Source organism: Pelodiscus sinensis, chromosome 15 (genome assembly GCF_049634645.1).
Source record: "Pelodiscus sinensis isolate JC-2024 chromosome 15, ASM4963464v1, whole genome shotgun sequence".
In the NCBI taxonomy this organism is placed as follows: domain Eukaryota; kingdom Metazoa; phylum Chordata; order Testudines; family Trionychidae; genus Pelodiscus; species Pelodiscus sinensis.
The window spans coordinates 25,309,376-25,333,228 of NC_134725.1; the positions used below are offsets into that span (position 1 = coordinate 25,309,376).

The window sequence follows — 23,853 nt, forward strand, 5'->3', positions numbered from 1 at the left end:
TTCAAAGTGCCATGCACTGCTTACAAGCTAGGGGGGAGGCTTTCTGTGCTCCCCTGCCCCCAGGCCCTGATTGGCCTGGAGCTGGGGGAGCATGCCAAGCCTCTTCCAGGGCATGGGTGCCTAATGGAAAGGGGAGGCAAAGGGGCTCCCCCACCCCCAGCCCAATCATGGCCTGGGGGTGGGGCAGCCTTCCCCTTCCCGTTTAGACCCTGCCCTTTTTGAAGGGGCCCTCAGGCAAAAACTATTGCCCACCCTGGTCTAACCCCTAGTTTCTTGCTTAACTCCTAAAGCTTGAGATTTAGTATCCTTATGAAAAAAATGGTGATTCTGGTGATTATTACGTATGCAAATGCCCCATTCTTTTGGCTTGGACTAGGTTGCCTATGGATAGAACACTCATTAACAGCATGCATTACCAAGCTGGGGAAAGAAGGCATGAGTCACTTTCATCTCCAAAGAGCAAGAACAGAATAGAAAGTATGCTTGGGCCTGCTCCACTGCCTTTTCTCTCACATATCTTCGCTTTCTTATTTACAAAGCAAAGCCTTGTAGACTATAGGAAAAAGTATGTGGTGAACTCCTGGGCTATGTCTACACTCATGGCTTCTTGCGCGAGTAATATGCAAATGAGGCTAACTGTTGAATATCGCCAAGCCTCATTTGCATACCTAATGAGGCACCATTTTTTTCAGAAGAGGCTCTTGCACAAGGAGTGTCTACACTGCCCCTTCTTGCGCAAGAAAAACCCTCTTGCGCAATGCCGTTCTTCCTGAAAAGTAATAGATGTAACGGCATTGCGCAAGAGGATTTTTCATGCGCAAGAAGCCACGAGTGTAGACATAGCCCTCTTGTGTAGGGGTGGGCTATGTTGGTCATATATACCTTCATCTCCACAGGTACAGGCAATCTCAGCTCCCATTGGCTGGGAATGGCAATACGTGGCCACGGGAGCTGTGATTCCCCCATACCTGTAAAGGCTCAGTAAACTGTATCCCTTTGGTATATATGGTCATGCCACTTTTCTTCTACAATTTCATCTGAGGAAGTGGGTCTGGCCTATGAAATCTCAACACCTAATAAACCATCTTGTTAGTCTTTAAAGTGCTGCATAGTCCTCTCTTTTGTTTCAGGTAAATACCGTGGTCTTTGAAGGGCTATTCCTGGCATACCAGTCTGTGGGCTGGTATTTGCCCATTCCTGCACTAAGGCAAAGATGGAATTTTGCCATGAACTATACAATGTGCAGTTAACAGCACTTTGTAAACAAACAAAATATATGCTGTCTAATCCATTCTGTTTCATCAATCCCAGCTGCTGTCATAAAACCAACCATATTCAACCCACTAAACGTGTAGGGATGTTGCTAGTATAGCTCCCAGTTCCATGCATACAAAAAATAAATCAAACTAACTGGATTGCAGTACACCTGGCTTCTGTGCCACTACCCTCTATGGCAGGAACTCACAATTGTTCAACTATAGCCAGTTTTGATACTACAGATGTTGCTGAAAGATCCTTCTTTATCACTAATATCAGTGCCTTCCTGGAAATTCTTGTGAATTCCTGAGTGACCACACTGTGCGGTTTGTACAGCAATGTATTATTAGTGCAGGTTTCACCATCTTAAATATCTCTAGGATATCAACACTTACTAATTTCAGTAGTCTAAGCACCTCACAATTATTGGTGCTCTTGCTCTTCTCTGTTCCCTATACTCCCTACATGCCCCCCTTATTTCAGAGATTCCCTGCAATTCGCTCCACATCCTACTCCATGCCAGAGGATCTGTATTTACCATGCCTTCCTTTGCTATATGCTGCCTCCTCCAGCCCTGCTATTGTCCTCAATTCGTTTCTGTCCCTTGTCAGGAATTCTCTGTGCTTCCCTTGACTCCCTCAGCCACACAAGGGATTTTTTTGTGTACCTCCTTCCCTTATGTCTTAGCATCCTTCCTCCCCAATTTGATTTTTAGAGTGCCAAATTTAAACTTTGAAAGTAAAATGCCACATTTGCATTTGCTTCCTTGAAGGATCTGCAATTTTTTTAGAAGTACCCTGGCCACTTATCAGAGTGAAAGATGCTGTGGTTTTCCTGTTTTATAAATGGTAAAAATGAGGTGTAAAGTGGTGAAGTAACTAGCCCAAGCTCTCCAAGTCCCCGATTCTGCCCCTTTTGGCAAAACTTCTATTGATATCAGTGGCGCACAGTCCTCAACCCCAAAGAAATGCATTGCCAAACCCCAGGTGTCCTGCTTCAACCACTTCTTGACCAGGCTGCTGATGTCACCCCAGGGGCTGGGAAGCTCATATTTGCATAACCACCTTTCTCCTCCCAGCGGGTGGTCCTGGAGCGTCTCTCCCCACCTCCCCCAGCAGGGATTGAGCGAGCGGCGGGGAGCATGCGCAGAGCGGAGTCTAGTGGGGGTGGTTGCCTTAGCATCGGGCAGAGGACAAGAGGGAGGGGGGTTAGTGCTGCGGAGGGTGTGAGCGGAGGCGACGCGGCCGGTCCAGTCCCGTCCGATCCGCTGAGCCCCGCCGAGGGAGGGTGGAGGCGGCGGCGGCCGCAGCCCGGGACCAGGACCCGGCGGCGAGCGGGTAACGGTGTGAGGAGCTCTGCGAGGCGCGAGCTGCTGCGGGGATGAAGAACCGGCTGGCTGACCTGACAGCGGTGAGAGGGCTGGCTCAGGAGCGGGGATCGTGGGGGCGCGGGGGGCAGGGGCTGAATGGGCAGGGCTGGTAGCTGCTTATTTCTCTCCCCAGCTAACGGTCAGAGCTAGGGACATTGGTGGGTCTCGCTGCTCAGAGCTGCTTAGGCAACGCCTCAGACTAGTCCCTGGAGGCAGCGGGTGAGATCTCTGAGCTGCTCCAGGCTCCTTTCCAGCTCCGGTTTCTGGGAGGAAGGGGCGGAATAGCCGCTCCCGGGAGAGCGCAATCTCGGACCAACTTCGAACTCCTGTTTTTTGTGGAGGGTCAAGACCCGCCCCCTTTCCCAAATTTTAATATTTGAGTGACAGGGTATGGGTAATTTCCGTGTGTTATGCAAGAGTGAAAGGAAAGGCTTTGTCTTTTTTATTATCTTATTTAAGACATAACCTGCCTTAAATCAATTGTGTATGTTTTGTATATATTTACAAAATGGTAGTTGAATATGTTTCTGTGTCGTCTTTTCCTTCCTCTTATTCTTATCCTGAAGAGAGGGTGGAGTTTGGGGAGAATGCCTTTTGTTTAACTTCAGCAGGATATCGCTTGAACAAAATAAAGGAATATTTTGATTATATTCCAAAGTGGGGAAATGGAAAATGCACAATCAGTTGGAGTCTCTGTAATCCGTTAGAACTCTAGGTGAATACAGGGGGCCCACTTTTGCAAAGCTGCTTGAAGGACTAGGAACCAGCTTCCTCAAAATAATATATTATGGGATACAACTTCAAAACTGAAGTATTGAAGTTGTTCTTGTAAGTAGATTGATAGTCTCTTCTCTGCTCTTGATAGGGCCATTCAGGATGATTAGATTACAGTAGCTTTAACCAGAAAATATGTCAGGATTGTTATTGTCATAATTAAAACTGTATTTTTTCTAGCAGTTTTCTTCCTCTTTCTGTCTGTCTCATTTCTAATTTTTTTAAGCCTAAACCTCTGGCCAATTACATAGGTGAGTACCAAGTTTTATTTTGAGTGCACACTTTTTAAAGGCCAAATTAACTTCCAGAGTACATAGGCACAGCCAAGTCATCACCTTCTTTTCCCCATTTTCTCCCCCAAAATTTCCTAACTGTGATATGGCAAATGAAGACACTTTAGCAAAAACTTTCCATCACTGTAGCAGATTTTTTTTCAGAGTGAATTTTTGGTTGTTGCGAATACAGAAATAATAGTTTGTTTTTGTTTTTAATTCTCCATGTGGAGAAATCATGTAAACAATATGTATGTTGTTACCTATGTTTTTAAACCTCTCTTTCTTTTATAAAATAGAATTATAGAGCTGGAAGAGACCAGGAGGTCATCAAGTCCAGCCCCCTTCTAAAGGGCAGGACTAATACCAACTAAATACTTTCATTGCATTTTGATGTAATGTTTTAACAGAAGTGTAATGGAATTATATTCTCTAGTTTTCAAACTGTAACCTGTCAAGACCTGGGAAATCTTAAGGTGTCATTTAGCATTCCTTCTATGTTACAGTACAATGATAATTTGCTTATTTATAAAGTTTCCCACTTCCCCTCCACCACTAATGTGTTTGATATGTTGCATTCATAATTTAAGATGTCACAATGTTCTATCCAGTCTACATTAATACATTTAGTGAAAGTGCTTCAGTCTCCTTGGAGAAGCTTCTAGCCTAGATTCTCTGTACTTAAAGTTAAGACTCCTAATTTTGGGTTGCTCTATAAATATTTAAGGACAGCAAATATTTTATTTTGTCAGCTATCACATTAAGTTATTTCTGCAGGTTGTGTTTTTTCAAATATATAGTACTTGTCAATCTTATCAAATTAAGCTATTTATATACCTGGTCTCTTGACAAATAAAATTATATACTTTTTGATATGATGAGGAACCTAGCTAGAACAATTCCTAAAGAGGATCAAATGTGAAAAGAGTAACTGCAACATTCATATGAATGTACAGTAGACTTCCGATAATCCGGAACCTATGGGACCTAGGTAGTGCCGGATTATCAGATATGCCGGACTATCAGGAGGTACTATAAACTGGTTATATGTAGATATACTATATATAAAGTGTTCTTAACCCTTTTTATTGTACATACTGTATACAGTATACTGTAATGTTTTAGTTTTTTTAAGCCTTTTTTACCCTTTTTGCTCAGTTCAGCTGCTGCCGCTGTTACCTTGTTACTCATTTTTTGCCGAAGCTCACTCACTAGGCTCTTGCCATTTTGATGCCGGACTATCAGGAGTGCCGGACTATTGGATGCCGGACTATTGGAGTTTTTCTGTACATAGTTTTCCCTTATTGCATTGATGAATACCCATTAGTCACACAAGTCATTTCAGAGGAAAACTGGCTTGGTTGTGTGTGTTGTTTTTGTTTGAGGGAAAAGGATACGTCTTATATCTCTTATATAGCTATTTCCAAATTATTCTTCCTGTTAACATACATTTTCTAATCTCTACTTTGTAGAAGTTTAAAATGGTGAAATCAATCTTTTGCATCCTAGGAAGAAACTGAACTGGACTGGAGCACAAGCCAAAGTTTGGCATTAAATATCTTTAACCATATTCCAACTCAGGTTTGGATTGCTTCTGTCTGCCCCACTGAAAGAATAATAATATATTTTAGAAATCTTGTGTTTTTGTTGTTTGCATTCATTCAACAAGTTCAGCATACATATGCAATATAAAGGTTTAAAATCCAGTAAGTGTTTAATAATCTATTCCAGAAAACGTGCAAACCTTTTTTTTTAATGTAAAAAAGTCACTCTGGAACGTCTAGATATAAATCTTCTCTTTGTTAAGGAAGCTAAATGTTTAGAGAATTTTTGTCTCCATTTTGTGGAAAGCATTCACCCTGTTATCTTTCATGTCTGTGTCAAGCTTTGTTTGTTTGCATCATGTTATATGTATCCTACTATTTGCATAAACATGTACTGTGTCTTTTTTCTTTATCAGTGTAACTGATGCTTTGGGGAAATACATTTATATTCATCATGCTTTATTTTCAAAATATAAAGGGATTGTAACTTGGTGAACAGAATTAAAGATATGGATCGTTTCTTACTTCAGAGCATCTAAACATATATTACTGCTGTGCATTTATCTAATGATTTGAAAAATCTGTATGAAAGTTTATGTGGGAGGAAGGTAGGGATGTAAAAGTTTAACTGGATAATTGGTGCTTGGTTAAAAGTTGAATTTGCTTAACTCCGGCTGGGTCAGCCTCCTACATGCAGCACCTAGGTCCATCTTGCCACAGTTCCCGCTTTCCACCTCATCCACAGTGCAGCAGATGGTTCACTAGTTAAACCTATAGTTTAATCAGTTAACAATTTAGACAGGATTTTACATCCCTAGGAAGGGAGAAATTAACTACAAATCCCGGGAATATGGTGCTAACTGGAAGAAATATAGCTGTGCGAAGAAAATGTAGAACTGTTAAACTTATGGACAGGACTCCTTTGTTTACAGAACATGGATGGGTTTCTCTGAATTGAGTTTACTTAGCTCCTTTAAAAAATAGAGATTCTGTAGAGATGAGTGTTTAAAAACTGTTAGGTGAAATCAAAACACATAGATCAGTTCTCAAACTGGGTTAGGATCCCAGAGAGGACTGTAATCCTATTTTAATGGAAACTGCATGCGATAGTGTTAGACTTGCTGGATCCCAAGCCCAAAGGCTTCAGCCTTGGATGCAGAGCTCAGGTTTTGTTTTCACCCCTGGGCTGCAGACCTTGGGTTACAGGCCCCCGTGCCTATTGCTGGAGCCTTTGGGCTTTGGCTTTGCTCCTCCTCCTCCATTACTCCCCCAGGTAATGTAGTAATATTTGTTGTAAAAAAGGGGTTCAGTGCAATGAAATTTGATAACCGCGATATAAACCTATTACACTGTCTATAGATTAATATAGGCAAGTCTTTTATTTAATAGTCAATTTAAATAGGTGTATGCTTTTAATACCACATATTTTATGATATTTCCAAACTGCATGTTTGTTGACATTTGAATCAGTGTTGTTTGGAGAATCTGACTCTTGAAGTGTTACATGTGGAATGGTTGAAGAAATTATTGTTTAAAAATTGTATGCAGAAATCAATATAAATGAAAATTAATGAGAAATCAAGTATAAATATTAGGTTAACTGGTGGGAGCTGGAGCAGCTCCCCACCTGCCATGGGCAGAGAACTGCTCCAGCCCTGCGGGGAGCCCTTCTTGGCTTACTGCAGGCAGGGGCTGCTCTGGCATCCCATCTAGAACAGCCTGTGTCTGCGACAAACCATGGGTTCCCCACAGGCAGGGGCTGCTCTGGCAGGGGCTGCTCTGGAAGGCATCATTGCGCAGCCCTTGCCTTTGGGGAGCGCTGGCCCACTGAAAGCGTGGGCTGTTCCAGCCCCAATATGTTTGACTGATTAACCGATTAAATGTGATTTTATATTTCTAATAAATATTAAATGTATGTTTTACAGTCTTACATTAAGATGCACTATTGTGTATAAGTAAGGGTATGTCTACACTACCACCCTAGTTCGAACTAGGGTGGTTAATGTAGTCATACGAACTTGCAAATGAAGCCCGGGATTTGAATTTCCCGGGCTTCATTTGCATGTTGCCGGGCGCCGCCATTTTTAAATGTCTGCTAGTGCGGACTCCGTGCCCATGGCTACACGCGGCACAAACTAGATAGTTTGGACTAGGCTTCCTATTCCGAACTATCTAGTTCGTGCCGCGTGTAGCCATGGGCACGGAGTCCGCACTAGCAGACATTTAAAAATGGCGGCGCCTGGCAACATGCAAATGAAGCCCGGGAAATTCAAATCCCGGGCTTCATTTGCAAGTTCGTATGACTACATTAACCACCCTAGTTCGAACTAGGGTGGTAGTGTAGACATACCCTAAGTATTTACAGAAATTGTTACTGATGTTAACAGAAAGTTTATTTAGAAGAAATATCAGCTTTATGGTTGTCTGTGTCACTTCACTTTTGTTCCTTTGAGTATTCATTCTATTTGAACTCTTTATTGTTAAAAGCAAACACAAATGTAGAACTTTCTTGTATTTGATTTTTGCAACCTACATAGCATTATTTTTAATGTAGGATTTTTTGCATGCAGCTTTCCGGCCCTTTTTTTTAGGGAAAAAGTTTTAAAAAATGTTGTGGCATACAGAATAGAACTTATATTTGTAGGTACTAGTCCATATGGTTAGAGAAAATGGGAGGCTGGCTTGGGCCTCACAGTGAGGAAATCTAAATTCTCTTTCTCTTCTCTTTCCTCTTCCTTCCCCAGCTCCTCGTTGTTCCATGATTTCACAGGTGATTCTGTGCTGTCGCTATTGCAGTGTTTCTTTGGCAGTAATGTAGGCCTGGCTTTATGGAATGATCATGTTCAGTTATTATCTTGGCATACTGCCAAAATTTTCCCAAAGAATACAAGTGAGAGAAAGGAAATTTAATAGTATTTTTAAATAGATTAATTCTGCCAATCTTGAATGGGATTTCATGGGACAAGAAAAAGGCATGTTTCTAGCCCAAAGGCTTTGTCCATGCAAGATTTCAAAAGTGTGCTGCAATGATAGAGACATAAGGAAAATTTTATAAGCAGCTGTTAGGTATCTTTGATATAGGGGTTTGCTACAAGTTCCTGCTATTATAGTAGCTTTTTTTGTTGTTTAAACCTCACTGGAAACAATAAAACACACTGAGTTTTAAGAAAAATCTCAGATTTTATTAAAGATATAAACACATCATGAAGTTGAGGGTTCCAGAGTTTAAAAGTCTCAAAACTTAGATGTTACTAGCTTTTACACGACCATTGCATTCGGGCAGCCCAAACATTATCTAAACTAAATCAATTTGAATGGGTTAAAAAACAAAAAAATTAAAAGTTTCAGCTTTCTGATCTAAAATATTTTACTGCTCATGACTGGCTTTAGAAATTGCCTTTGGAACTAGTGGCATTCATGGATCTTTGTTCCCATGGCACGTAAAGCAGTGGGACAACAAAGGGTTTTTGGAACCAAACTAGATTGTGGTGACTAGTCATTGAAAGTGTAGACAGTGTAATCTGCAAGTGAGATTTCAGTTTAAGAAGGAACTTCTAATATTTAAGCTTATTTTCAGTCTGATAAAACATATTACAAGACACTGGGCTTTTTTTTTTCCAAGTGCTGTATATCAAGCCTTTTACCAGTTGTTTCTTGATATACTTCTACCAAAGGGAATCAATTTATAAAAGTAAGAATCTAATAAACTCTTGCATTATTTTTACCCATTCACTCTATATGTTGAAAAAAATTTGCAAACAAACAAATACAGTATTCCCTAGCTGCCTAGTTCTGAAGGCAACCACCAGCAGCAGTAGCACAGAAGTAAGGATGGGAGTACCACAATCTCCTTACAATGGCATTGCGACATGCAGGGCCGGATTAAGGGGGGAAGGCTAGCCGGGCAGCCGCCCTTGGCGCCAACCTATGGGGGCACCTGATTGAAGTGATAAGGAGCGCCGCACTTAGGTTGGCACCCGGGGGTGGGGTCGCGCATGTACTGCGCGCCCGGGGGCGCTGTGCCCCATACCATGTCAATCAGGTGCTGTGCTCGCCCGGGGTGCAATTAGGTTCAGTCCGGCACTGGCGACATGCACAACTCCTTTTTGGGTTGGGATACCCACAGTTCCAATGCCATGAAATTTCAGATTTAAGTATCTGAAACTGAAATCTGCAATTTTTAAAATCTTCTGACATTGACCAAAATAGACCATGAATTTGGTAGGGTCCTTGCTATAACAAAATGGCTAATAAGCCTAATTACAACCTATCTTCAGCAATAAGCAGCCCATAGGCCAGATGCAGTTCATGAGGGTTAGTGTCTGGAAACTCACTAGGGACTTTGCTGAAGATTTCAATGAGTTTTGACTAAATTGAAAGTTTAAAGATTGTTCATTCCATTATTATTAAGGTCCTTCATATGCTAAAGACTGACCAGTGCTAAATTTCTTAGATGATCCAGTTTTAACATACAAGCTAATTAACAAGCTTTCTTATTTATTTTCAGAAAATTCATTTTATATGCAGTAAATTTGAGAATGTTGTATTTTTTCATACATAACTGTTTTGAATCCTTGCTTTAAGGGGAAAACGAAACTCAGTCTTAAACTCAGAAGTTATCAGGAAAGCACAATTGAAATTTCAGTTAGCAAGGAATGTGAAGGATAACAAGAAAGGTTTCTACAGTCACGTTAGCAATAAGAGGGTGATCATAGTGGGTGTGGGGCCCTTACTGGATGAGGGAGGTAACCTAGTGACAGATAATGTGGGAAAAGCTGAAGTACTCAATGCTTTGTTTGCCTTTGTCTTCACAGACTAATGTACTGGGCAACACAGTTTGGGAAGGAAGTGGACAGACCTTGGTGGGGAAAGAACAGGTTAGGAACTACTTAGAAAAGCTGAACATACACAAATACATGGGTCTGGATTTAATGCATCCGTGGGTACTGAGGGAGTTGGCAAGTGTCATTGCGGAGCCTTTGGCCATTATTTTTGAAAACTCGTGGAGATAGGGAGAGATCCCGGATGATTGGAAAAAGGCAAATGTAGTGCCCATCTTTAAAAAAGGGAAGGACAATCCAGGGAACTACAGACCAGTCAGCCTTACCTCAATCCCCGGAAAAATCATGGAGGAGATCCTCTAAGAATCCATTTTGAGGCACTTGGAAGAGGGGAAAGTGATCAGCGGAGCTCGACAAATAATGCTATCTGCTCGCCCGTGGTGAGTAGATTGTAACCCGGAAGAGCTGGGTTCGGGCAATCTGAACATATACAGAACGATCTGCGCATGCGCAGATTGCCGAACAGCGCAGCTGGTGAGTGGGGTTCGCCACGGTTCGGCGAGCCCTGGATTCATGAATGGCAAGTCATGCCTGACCAATCTGATTCACTTCTATGATGAGGTAACTGGCTCTGTGGATATGGGAAAGTCAGTGGATGTGATATACCTTGACTTTAGCAAAGCTTTTGATACTGTATCCCACAATATTCTTGTCAGCAAGTTAAGGGAATATGGATTGGATAAATGGACTGTGAGATGAATAGAAAGCTGGTAAGACTGTGGGGCCCAATGGGTAGTGATCACTGGCTTCATGTCAGGTTGGCGGTTGGTTTCTAGCGGAGTACTGCAAGAATCGGTTCTAGGACCGGTTTTGTTCAACAGCTTTCTTAATTACCTGGATGAGGGGATGAATTGCACCCTCAGCAAGTTCGCAGATGACACTAAGCTAGGGAGAGAGATAGATACACCGGAGGGCAGGGATAGGTCCAGAGTGACCTGCACAGATGAGAGGATTGGGCCAAAAGAAATCTTATGAGATTCAAAAAGGACAAGTGTAGAGTCCTGCACTTGCGATGGAAGAAACCCAAGCATTGTTACAGGCTGGGGACCGAATGGTTAAGGGTACATCTAGACTACATGCCTCTGGTGACAGAGGCATGTAGATTAGACTACCCGGCATAAGAAAATGAAGCGGCAATTTAAATAATCGCTGCTTCATTTAAATTTAAATGGCTTCCACGCTGAGCCGATCAGCTGTATGTCGGCTCAGCACGGTAGTCTGGACGCTCCGCAGTCGACATCAAAGGCATTTCTTGACCTCCTGGGAGGTCGACTGCGGAGCGTCCAGACTACCGTGCTGAACCGACAAACAGCTGATCAGCTCAGCGCAGCAGCCATTTAAATTTAAATGAAGTGGCGATTATTTAAATCGCCGCTTCATTTTCCTATGATGGGTAGTCTAATCTACATGCCTCTGTCATCAGAACCTGGGGATTACAATAGATGAGAAACTGGATATGAGTCAAAAGTGTGCCCTTGTAGCAAAGAAGGCTAATGGCATATTAGGTTGCATTAGGAGGAGCATTGCCAGCAGATCTAGAGAAGTGATTATTCCCCTTTATTTGGCTCTGGTGAGGCCACCTCTGGAGTATTGTGTCCAGTTCTAGGCCCCCCACTACAGAAAGGATGTGGACACATTGGAGAGGGTCCAGTGAGGGGCGACCAAAATGATTACGGGGCTGGAGCGCATGACCTATGAGGAGAGACTGAGGGATTTGGTTTTTAGTCTGCAGAAGAGAAGAGTGAGGGGGGATTTGATAGCAGTCTTCAACTTCCTGAAGGGAGGTTCCAAAGAGGATGGAGAAAAGCTGTTCACAGTAGTGGCGGATGGCAGAACAAGGAGTAATGGTCTCAAGTTATAGCGGGGGAGGTCTAGGTTGGATATTAGGAAAAGCTATTTCACTAGCTAGGAGGATGGTGAAGTGCTGGAATGGGTCACCTAGGGAGGTGGTGGAATCTCCATCCCTAGAGGTTTTTAATTGTCAGCTTGACAAAGCCCTGGCTGGGTTGATTTAGTTGGGATTGGTCCTGCCTTGGGAAAGGAGATGGACTTGATGACCTCCTGATGTCTTTACCAGCTCTATGATTCTAAGTGGAACCAGTGCCTTCATAATATGATCCTCACTCTGGACAGAATCAGTGTTGTAGATAGGCCTCCTTTGTGAAGGGAAGATAATAAACACTACGTTTCTGCTCATTTTAATTTGTACATTATAGCCCCACTTGAACATGGAACTAGAATTGCTTATGACATAGGTGAGGTGGAATGATTTAAATCAAGTTACCAAAAAAGCTAAGACTGAGTGTGATTAGACTGCACTTAATTTTGAGTAAGCCCTGTTGAACTCACTGGCACTTCTCTAAAATCAGAAGTGTAGAATGGGGTTCCCTTGGAAAAGATGTGTTATGGTGAAGTAAAATAGGGAATAGACTTATCATATCGCCATTACTTATCAATGATTCACAGTCATGCTGGAAGGGTATAATTAGTTCTGTTCATTATCTTCATCAGTGATTTAGGTGATGGCATAGAGCGTATGCTTAAAGTGTGTGACGATGATACACACATGATTGTAAGTGCTGTGAAAGATAGGGTTATAATTCAAAATGATCTGGACGTTTTGGAGAGATGGTCTGAAGTAAATAGGATGAAGTTCAGTAAGGACAAATGCAAAGTACTCCACTTAGGGAGGAACCATCAGTTTCACACATACAAAATGGGAAGTGGCTTTCTGGGAATTAGTACTTCAGAAAGGGATCTAGGGGTGTCAAGGCTCCTTCATTCTGGCATGATAAATGCAGAAGTGAGTGTCTGCAAAGCTTTGGTATAAAACTTCCCCCCCAAAATCTTAAAAACCTAGATTTTGGGGATAAAAATCTTCTGCTACCACCCAAATAATGATAAGAAAGCCAGGGGAGAGATCACTTGGGAAATCTCAGCCCTACGTAAAACCAGGACACAAAAATTAACCAATACCAGGTTAATAAAAAAGAAAGAGCAAGAACTTTCATTATCACCTCAATACTCCTGTTACACACACAATGACTATGTGGAAAAGTCACCAATTAATATACTCATGGGCCAAAACTTAGTTAAAAAAGAGAAAAACCCATTTTTAAACGCACGGACATCAGATTCCCATTCCCAAACCATAAAACGGATTTATCTAAATTTTACCCTACTTATACATAGCGAAGAGTCTTTTCTTGGAGAGAGAGAAATGTCTCCCTTAGTATCTGGAGAGAAAGTGCCCTGAGACAAAGGAGGGAAAAACCCCAAAATTCCTCTGTGTCTGTTTGAAATTCATATCTACATTTTTATTGGCTGCCCTCTACCTGGTTAGGTAAGGGACATAGTTAACCTCTTAGTCCCCAGGCTGCAGGCTAACCCTCATAGTCACGATAAGGGGTTATAGTGGACTACAAGCTAAATGAATCAGCAAATGATACTGTTGCAAAAAAAGGCAAACCTGTTTCTGGGATGCATTAACAGGAGTATTGTGAGCAAGACATGAAAAGTAGTTATCCCCTCTACTTTGTGCTGAGTAAGTCTCAGCTGGAGTATTGTATCCATTTCTGGTACCACGTTTCAGGAAGGAGGTGAAGAAATTGGAGAAGATCCAGAAAAAAGCAACAAAAATGATTAAAGGTCTTGAAAACACCGCCTATGAGGAAAGACTGAAAGAATTGGGTTTGTTTAGTTTAGAAAAGAGAAAACTGAGAGGGGAAATAACAGGTTTCAAGTACCTAAAAAGGTATTACAATGGGGAGGGAGAAAAACATGTTCTCCTTAATTTCTGATGATGGGACAAGAAGCATTTAACTTAAATTGCAACAAGGGAGATGTAAGCTATTAATCAGTTGAGCCACTCAGCCATACCCACATCTTCATCCACATCAGTTTCTTCCAATTAGCAGTTTTCTTTATCATGATTCATTCTTGAAAGTGGGCTGTCTATCTTCTTCTTGCACTGTTTACATTTAACACACTTTTTTTAACCAAGGAAATGAATTTCTTCAAAATATTCCCAGATAAGGTCTCTCTTATGCCCAGAAGCCATGACTGTTTTACTGTGGCAAAAAAATGGGGGAATATAGTAGGGAGTTAGCAGTGTATATATTTAAATGGTTGACCAATGAGCCTGGGCTCATCCTTGAATGTTCATAAGGCCCTTCCATCCCCGTACTTCTCTGTATCTGAGGTAGTGGGAGGGAGGAGCAAGGAGGAGCCAGTGCTTGCAGGGAACCATCTTTTAAGCTGTCTATCTGTCTGTACTAGCTTATACGGAGTCACCTCTTCCCTCCCCTGTGAAAAGCTGTCTCCCCTCAAGAACTGGCTCCCAAACCTACACCCCCCCCCCCCGCAGCAGCATTGGGAGGAGAAGAGGCAGAGAGCTCCATGGAAGCTGGTGGTTATAGGGAGTTGGCTTAAAAGGGGAGCCACTCCCTGCATGCAAACGTGTGATTCTTGAAAAATTCAGTGGTTACATGTTACCAAAAAAACTGGAGTATAGATATTTGTATGTGTGTTAAATAATGTCTTCCCTTTTTCTTTCCAGTCTATTCCACGTTTCCCTTTTCTGCTGCCTCCAACCTTTCTTATATATTGTGTCTCTATCTTTAAGATAATGGTTAACTAACCTCTTTGCTATACTTGGCCAAGGTCTACCACTACATAAGCAGAGAACAAAGACAACTCTATCCAGCTTAAATATTTTTTTGCACATATTACTTTTGCATCTGCTGAGAAACAGAAATTGAAAGGCTAAAACTTTTGAGAAGTAAGAGCTAGTAGTGAGGCTGAACAGACTAGACCCAGGGTGGGCAACAATGTTTTGCCGGGGGCCACTTCAAAAATTTCTGAAATGGCTCCAGGCCACAGCAGAAGGGATGGGCCTCAAGTGGAAGGGGCAGGGCCAGGATACTATGATTGGTCTGGGGTTCAGGGAGCATGTGAAGTCTTTGGGCCCCTCCAAGAAACTCCCCCTAGGCGCCCATGCCCTTGGCAGTAGGAGGAGACTATGCACGCTCCCTCTTCTGCCCCAGGGCCAATCAGGGCTTGAGAGCATGGGAGCATGTAAAGTCTCTTCCTGCCCTGCCAGGAGTGCATGGTGCTTCTAAATGCTATGTTCTCATTGCAGGATGGAGGAAACTTTGCGAGCTCTCCCTGCCCCCAGGCCAGGCAGGGCTTGGGGGCAAGGGAATGGGCAAAGTCTCCACCCACCCTGCCAGGAGCGAAGTCTCCTCCTACCCTAATTGGCTCGGGGAGGAGGTGAGTGGCAGGGCCTCTGCAGGCGGGCCATTTTGCCCACCCCTGGACTAGAGCCATTAATTCATGTTTATGAGAGTAATGTAGGTGTAGCATGTTTGTAGCGAGATTTAAATTTAACCTTTTATTTTATTTAGAATCATCAATAAAATACTACATTTCTCATTTAAAAATAATCAGATTTAAATAATAATCTGATTATTTGTATTTTAAAAAATCATTGATTTTTATCTACTCTGAGAATAGGCATTGGGCTCAGATGGCTTTTCAGAATTTGTGGGGAGAGAGAATCACAGTGTAAATGCAAATATTACTTTTTATTTATTGTTTGTGACCCTTAATATTTTAGCACTTGAATTGAATAAAATAACAGATTATAGCAATGTTGGAAAGATGTAGTAGATTTTGTCATCAGTGGGTGTAGGCTTCATTGAACACTATTGTGTAATATTCAAATTGGTTCTATAGAAAATGTTATTATATACACTTGGACGGGCACAATGAAAACATCTGATTGAATGTAGGTTATCTGTTGTGAATGAAGCAGCCAAGAACTAAAAGTAGGAAGCAGAGGTTACTGTGTTTTCTTCTTTTGACTTAGATGTTCTTGGCTTGGTCAGAGATTTGGTTGACCAATTTATGGAGAGGGCATTTGCATCATTTTTGACTCATGCTCATACCCCTTATATCTGGAAATTACTGAATTAGGATGTTAACTTCAGCTTATGTCAAAGTTCATTAGAATCTTTGGAAACTGTGGGTTATGATACAGAAACGGCAACATTTAGTGCATTTATTTTGTTTTTTTTTGTTGTTGTTTAGGGATTGTAAAGTTTGGAGAATCTTTTTTTTTTTTTTTTGTCTGAAGTATTTTATATAGAGTAAGCATCCTCTAGTCTTTGAAATTTTGTAGTGGTCAGATGTGGTTTTTCACAACCTCTCTGCTTGTTTGACTTGTAGATTACAAGCCCCTTTGCAGCAGAAACAGTCCTCTTACGTGTTTGAAAAGCACTTAACACATCATGAATAATACTACAAATAAATACATAAGAACATGGAAGATGTGTGTTATATTGCCAAATGTATTGTCCTATTTGGCATAGTGGAAGCCTAGATATATCTTCTAGTGCTTTGCTTTGTGTGTAAAATATCTCAAACTAGCAGGATTTTGCTAATTCCCATAGTAGGCTCTTCCAAAGTTTTATAATTACCATTGGGCTTTTTATTTTACTTTTCTGGAGTGCATCCTATAACTTTTAGTCTTTGGGTGCTTGTGGTGGTGGTGGAGAGGTAGTACTTTTGCAGTGTGATGGCGATGCCTGTCTTTCTCAAATGGTCAAGTTTCACTGGTCTGAATGCTGCGCTCAATTTTTATGGTTGCCTCTTCATAGCTGCTTGGACATGGTGGGCACACCTTGTTTCCTGATCTTGGCCAATCAGCTCAACACCATATGGGTGGCCCACCAAAGATTTTTTGGCTGGTGAGGGGAACAGCCTTCCCCATCCTTCTGTCAAGTGGCCAATGACGGATGCCTTGTGGAGATGGCAGATGAGCTGCAACCCAGACAGCCATTGGCTTTGAGCAGATGAGCTGCTAGTTCCCGTGCTTCAAGACATGGCTTCCCAATTGTCTTGGACCTCTCTGCAGTTGGTTCCAGGCTGTGCCTTGGTCAAGCATCATGTAATCGCTGACGTGCAATGGCTTCTCCATGTAAAACACTATGACACACAGGTTCGTCCTTGGATAAACGCTTCTAATTCCTCCTCTTTTCATGACTCAAGTCCTTAAGTGATCAGTGAGTTACAATGGGGGCTTGTGCGGCTGGAAGCCTCTAGTCACAACCTGGCACAGAGGCGGCAGCTGCAAGATGGTCATCGCATACTTGGACAAGACAGAAGTGTTCATTGGCAGCTGTTGCTGTGACTGAGCACCTTTCAGTTATCAGGGGCAACAATAAGAAGAGAAAAACATTTACATTTAGATTTGGAACCTGGAATGCCAAGACACTGATGGACAGTTTCAAGTCTGAATGGCCTGAGCACCAAACAGCTCTCATTGCCCGAGAGCTCAGGCGGTTCAACATTGACATCGCTGCTTTGTGTGAGACCCGACTAGTCGATGAGAGTCAGATTAAAGAAATCAGTGGTGGCTATACCTTTTTTTGGAGAGGTAAACATAAAGTCGAGCACCGTAGGCATGGTATTGGCTTTGCTATTAAGAATCGCTTAACATGTAATCTCAGTGAACATCCTACTGGTGTCAGCGAACATCTAATGCCACTATGTCTTAGGCTGACTAATAACCAGTTCACAACAGTAGTCCATGCTTATGTTCCCACCCTACAAGCTGACAAAGATACTAAAGAATGCTTCTACACACACCTCAATAGCATCTTCAGAGGTGTCCCTAGGGAAGTCAAGCTTGTGCTTCTCAGGTATTCTAATGCCAGAATAGGTACTGAGTACCACCTGTGGAATGGTGTCATTGGGAGGGGAAAGTATAGGAAAAATGAACTCTAATGGTCACCTTCTTCTTACACTCTGTGCTGACAATGTCTTGTTATAATAAACACTCTATTCCAGTAGAAGAACTATTTCAAGTCCTCCTGGCAATACTCATGATAGGGACACTGGCACCTGTTTAATTATTTTATCATCTGGTCTCGGGACGATGCAGATGTCCTCATTACTCAAGCTATGATCAATGCTGATGACTGCTTGATAGACTACTGACTAATACATTCCATTATGTCGCTTAGACTAGCACCAAGGCATGTTCTCCCGTTTTCCCCCAAAAAAATCCAAACAAAAAAAATCCAGGACCTAATTGATATTAAATGCAGAGCATTCCAAGTTGGGAATAGCAACTTCTCGACCTTGGCAAGCTCATGTTTCTTCTGCTGAAATTAAGTCCAACAAAGAATTAGAGTCCTTAAAAACAACTGGTGGAGTGACACAGCAAAGGGAATTCAGGCCTATGCCGACTCCAACAGTAGTCGTAAGTTCTTCAGTGCTATTAGGGCAATTTATGGACTGTCAAAACAGAGTGTTACCCCAGATCAGCAGACTGGACATTGCTTATTAAGACCAAAGATGGCATCAACAGTTCATGGCAGGAACACTTCAGCCACAAGTTCAATTGTGACACAATTGTTGACAACAGCACTTTCAGAGTGATCACCAGTCTACCTGTCTGTGGTGATATAAATCATGAACCTTCCATCTGCGAGATCCAAGCAGCCATACACACAAAAAAGAAAGACAACAAGGCAACAGGCACTGACGGAATACCTGCTGAGATATTCAAGGAGGGAGGACCATCTCTGCTATCATGCCTATACTCCCTCATTTGATGCTCTGCAGAGAGGAAACCATACTCAGCGAGCTCAGAGATGCCATCTTAGTGATCATCTTTAAGAAGGGTGACAGGACAGCCTGCAGAAACTACCAAGGGACATCCTTGCTCTCAGGCAAAGGTAAAATTCTTGCCTGAGTCTTTCTGAACTCTCTGGGTATGTCTACACTACCCTCCTAATTCGAAATAGGAGGGTAATGTAGGCATACCGCAATTGCAAATGAAGCCCGGGATTTGAATTTCCCGGGCTTCATTTGCATAAAGCTGGCCGGCGCCATTTTTAAATGCCGGCAGTTCGAACCCCGTGCCGCGCGGCTACACGCGGCACGGAGTAGCTAGTTCGGATTAGGAAGCCTAATTAGGTAGCCGCGCGGCACGGGGTTCGAACTGCCGGCATTTAAAAATGGCGCCGGCCGGCTTTATGCAAATGAAGCCCGGGAAATTCAAATCCCGGGCTTCATTTGCAATTGCGGTATGCCTATATTACCCTCCTATTTCGAATTAGGAGGGTAGTGTAGACAAACCCTCTTTTTCTACTGGCTGAAGAAGTACTTCCAGAGTCACTGTACAGCTTCCGACTTAGGCAAGGAACAACCGACATGATCTTTTCTGCCCGCCTAATACAAGAGAAGTGTTGGGAGCAACCTCAGTGTCTGTATATGGTATTCTTCAATTTGACAAACACATTGGACTCTGTGAACCGTGAGGCCCTCTGGAAGATTCTGTGACACTTTGGCTGGCCACCAGAATTTGTCAATATTATACTTCTTTTACCCGACAATATGCAAGCTGTGATACTCAACAATGGTGATACAATTGAACCTATTGACATAAGTATTGGAGTCAAACAAGGATTTGGGATAACCCCTATGTTATTTAATATCTTTTTGGCAGCCATGCTCCAGATTATTGGAGATAACCTACAGAATGGATAGTAGCCTCTTCAATCGGAGCCACTTCAGAGCAAATACCAAGACCACAATAACATCACTGGTAGGACTTCAATACGCTGACAATGCCCTAGTCACTGCCACCTCAGAAGATGGGCTCCAAGCAGTTGTCGACGTTTTCATCATGGCCTCCTGCAGGTTGGGACTGACTTGCAATGCACAAAAGACAAAGGGTCTCTTTAAGCCAACACCTGCCTTACTGTTATCCAAATCAACCATCACAGCAGGTGACCAAGTGCTGGAGAATGTCAGCGGCTTCCCTTATCTCAGAAGCTATCTGTCCAACAATGCTGACATCGATGATGAAATCCACCATTGAATCTCCATTGCCAGCACAGCTTCTGGACTTTTATGGAGGTGAGTTTTCAATGACGGTGACATCAAGACACAGACCAAGATTGACATCTACAATGCCATAGTCATCCCAACATTTCTGTATGGAGCTGAAGTGTGGACTGCCTATAGACAACGTATTAAAGATCTAGAGAAATTCCATCAGAGGTGCCTGAGGAGAATATTGGGCATCATATGGCAGGACAGATGGACCAATATTAGTGTCCTTGAAGAGGCTGACTCTCACAGCATTGAGGCAATAGTCGCCCATTCGCAGCTACGTAGGCAGCTACGATTTTCTGGTCACGTGGTCAGGATGCCTGACACACACTTGCCTAAACAAATTTTCTACACTTAGCTGAGAACCAGGACAAGGTCTCATGGTGTGCAGAAGAAGTGCTACAGAGATGTTCTTAAGACCACCTTGGTGAAGTGTGGCATTGACATTGACAAGTGGGAGAGGCAGATGAAGGATTGGGTAACCTGATGGACCATTGTCAGAATGGTGCCCAACACTTTGAGGTCAAGTGATATCTCCACGAAGAAGGTCAGAAAACCCGATGTAAGGAATATGTCCAGGCCTGTATTGGCGTCACTGGTTTCGGCACTGCTGGAGATAGAGATCTTATATGTAGCCACTGCCAGAGAGTGTTGCTTGCCAGAATTGGCTTAATTTCTCATCTATGAACTCATCAGTTAGAGGCATCCAAGGGGAAAGCTTACTTGATTCAAGGGATCCCAGAGAGAGACTCTTAGTCTTAATCTGTTGTACTATATAATTTCCTGAGTGTTTATAACTTTTAAATGTAATATCTGAGGAGTCATCATTTTCCCTCTTTACCAGTTTACTGTCATTTATCCAGCTTCAAGCTAGCAATGTTAAATATCAGTTAACTGCATAGTCAATTAACCTTATGAAGTCTTATCGGTTAGTCGACTATTCTGTAGTCCCCGGGGGTGGGGCCTTCATCCAGTGCATTCCGTCCTTCACTCCCGAGGAGCCATCTGCCACTCTGAGCTGCTATCTCTGTATTAGAGGCAGCAGAATGGAGTATCAGGCGGAAGCTGATCCAGGAGGGGAGCCAGTTTAAAAATCAGCTCCCCTCATGGACCGACTGCCTGTCGCCCCATGCTGCTGCCTCTGCTAGAAGTAGCAGTGCGGGGTGGCAGCAGCCTTTGTCCGGGTGGTGGAGTGGGGTGGGTTTAGCTCCCAGATCCTGTGCGAGCTGAAACTGAGCCAGGCTATCTGCCCACCTGGCTCCTAGTAAACTTTAAATCCAGAGCTGCAGTGGAGGTAGATCCTGGACCCAGCATGAGCCAGGATTGAGCTGGACTGCTGGTCAGCCTGCTAAAACATTTACTGGTTGGCGAGTGGGGAATGTGTATAGTCTATAGAGTTAACCTATTAGCTTTTGCTAATCCATTAATCTGGGGGTTCTCAAACTTTGTGATACCACGACTCCCCTCCCCCCCAAGTTGCTTGCAAGCCCCCTCTAAGTTGCTCATGACCCCCCCGGGGCGTCGGGACCCACAGTTTGAGAAACGCAGCATTAATCAATTACACTATTACATCCCTACTTCTAGCATACATATTTAAAGTGTAATATTTTACATCAAATAGTCCCAATCCTGCAAACATTTATGCTGAATTATCACAGTGAATAGTGTCAGTGAAAACAGTAAAATTAAGCATATATATAAATATTAGCAGGATTGAGGCCATAATAATGTTTCCATAGTCATTCTTCATTGACTTCTAACTTTTTTTTATAGTGTTTTCTGTTGAGAAAAGGAGGAAAAGAATAGATTTTTTTGGAAAAATAAAATCAAATATTTAATATATTATAATTTTAATCTGTACATGAAGAATTGTTTAATTGGGAAATATATATTTAACTGTAGTTCGTGTGCCTGAGGGAGCTATTGATAAATAAGTATTTCCCCTATGTGTCTGTGGTACAGCAAAAACTATTGTATGAATCATGAACATGGCAGCAAAAACATTGGCTTATATAGCTAAATTTTTAGCTGGGGAAAAAACTTTTTTGGAAGTATTCGTAGATTCTGATTGCTTTGGTGAAGAGTTAGAATGGAAAGCGTAAATGGAAAGAGGGTAATCAGCACTATTTAATCATAATGGTTTTTGCAGTGTCTGTTTAACAAAAGTAACGAGTTGGCAATTCTGCTTCAGAATGCTTACCTATTCTTGATTTATTAGGCATGCTTAAATTAAATAATTTTTTTTCTTTTATGGTTTTATAGTGTAAGAAAAATGAAGATGGAGAGACAACTGTTGTTGTTGAAAAAGACCGTTTTATGGAAGACTTCTTCCAGCAGGTAAAATGAACCAAAGAACAGATAATTTCTTCCAATATTTATCAAAGTAAAATGTGTAACAATTCTTGGTAATGGTTTTTCTCGTCACTCATGATGTGTATTTATTCATAAACTTTTTAACACAGCTTTTAATACCACATTCTATAATTGTTTTTTATTTCTTTATGACCCTAAATAAACCTAAGCCTTAGTGTTTGTTATACAGGATGGAACAACGGGTACAGGAGCAAGGTGGAGTTCTCGGTGGGAGAGAAGGTACAAGAGTGGGCCGATCTAAGGGACAAAGGTGAATGAGGGAGATGGAGTGTGGGTCTGGGCATGATGGGAATGGAGGGCACTTAACCTGGCTTTGTGCCTCCTGTTGATCCCAGGTGCTTCCCCCCCATTGCTCCTATTGGCCGTGATTCCAGCCTATGGGAGAGTGGGAAAAGCCTCCAGACAAGCAGTTTCTCGCACTGCTGTTCTCCCTGCCCTTTCCCTCTTGGGAAGTCAGCACTGGCCCTCCAAACTCACAAGAGCGGTGGCAGGGCTAGAGTATCAACACAGGCTCTCTGTTCAGGAGTGGGGGAGGCAAGCTCCAAGTCCATGGTCTGTGGACAACACTTTGAGAACCACTGCTCTAGGGTTTTATAGAAGTACTTTAATTCTTGGACTATGGTCTTGAGTTTGTAAGTATGATTGTTAAAAAAAATTTCAGTTTTCCATAGAAAGTCATCAATTTTTCAATACTTAAGAGTGTACAAAAACCACTTAACTTGATGCTGCATTAAGATAATAATTCTAGCTTTTCTTTAATTGCTATTTCGTTCTCTCTTAGTTTAGTTTTACTAAAGAAGTCAAGTAATTTAAAATTGTCCAGTTATTTAAAATTCTGCAAGTTATGACACAATGGAAACCTAAGAGTGTTTGTGTTATACATCTGCTAGAGGATTTATCCAGCCTTACTTGGGGCCTTATTTGAATTTGTTTCTTTTCATTTAAATCATTGCTCTGGAGTGGGGCTGGAGATGAGGGGTTCAATATGTAGGCTGTCCTGGGGAGAGAAGACAATCTTAGCCCTCTGTCACCACAGCAGCTTGGGGTCAGAGGAGGAGTTCCAGAGCTGGGGGAAGCATGCATGTCTCCTGGCTGGGGGAGAAGCTCATGCACATGCACGCGCGCACACACACACACACACACACACACACTCTCTGTCTCTCTCTCTCTCTCTCTCTCTCTCTCTCTCTCTCTCTCTCTGTCTCTCTCAAATATACTGTAGAGAGCTGTCCCTTTCTCCATCTAGGCCCCTTGCTGCCCCAGTGGGTTTATAGCTGTCTCAGTCCCAATCTCTGGCTCCTTGCTGCCCCTCCGGTGATCACTGTATAATATAGCTATAATTTTTGAAAAGCCATGGTAGATGAGAGAGATTCCAGAAGACTGGAAAAGGGCAAATATAGTGCCCATCTGTAAAAATGGAAATGAGTACTACCCTGAAAAGTACAGACCAGTCATCTCATCTTCTGTGCCAGGAAAGATAATGGAGCAGATAATTAAGGAATCCACATGCATACATC

The 23,853-nt window shown here is 42.4% G+C and overlaps 1 protein-coding gene across 3 annotated transcripts in view; it reads left to right on the forward strand.

The window, feature by feature from the left end:
* The first annotated feature begins 2,427 nt into the window (after positions 1 to 2,427).
* STX2 (syntaxin 2) overlaps positions 2,428 to 23,853 on the forward strand; it is an 87,347-nt gene continuing 65,921 nt past the window's right edge. The window contains exons 1-2 of one of the 3 annotated variants that reach the window (XM_075898426.1): positions 2,428 to 2,667; positions 22,226 to 22,300. In XM_075898426.1, the coding sequence (XP_075754541.1) occupies positions 2,638 to 2,667; positions 22,226 to 22,300 (105 nt within the window). In that variant the 5' untranslated portion in view covers positions 2,428 to 2,637. Of the gene's footprint in view, positions 2,668 to 2,822; positions 2,846 to 22,225; positions 22,301 to 23,853 lie in introns of those variants that run through there. The other 2 variants (XM_075898427.1, XM_075898429.1) reach the window with 2 other exon arrangements.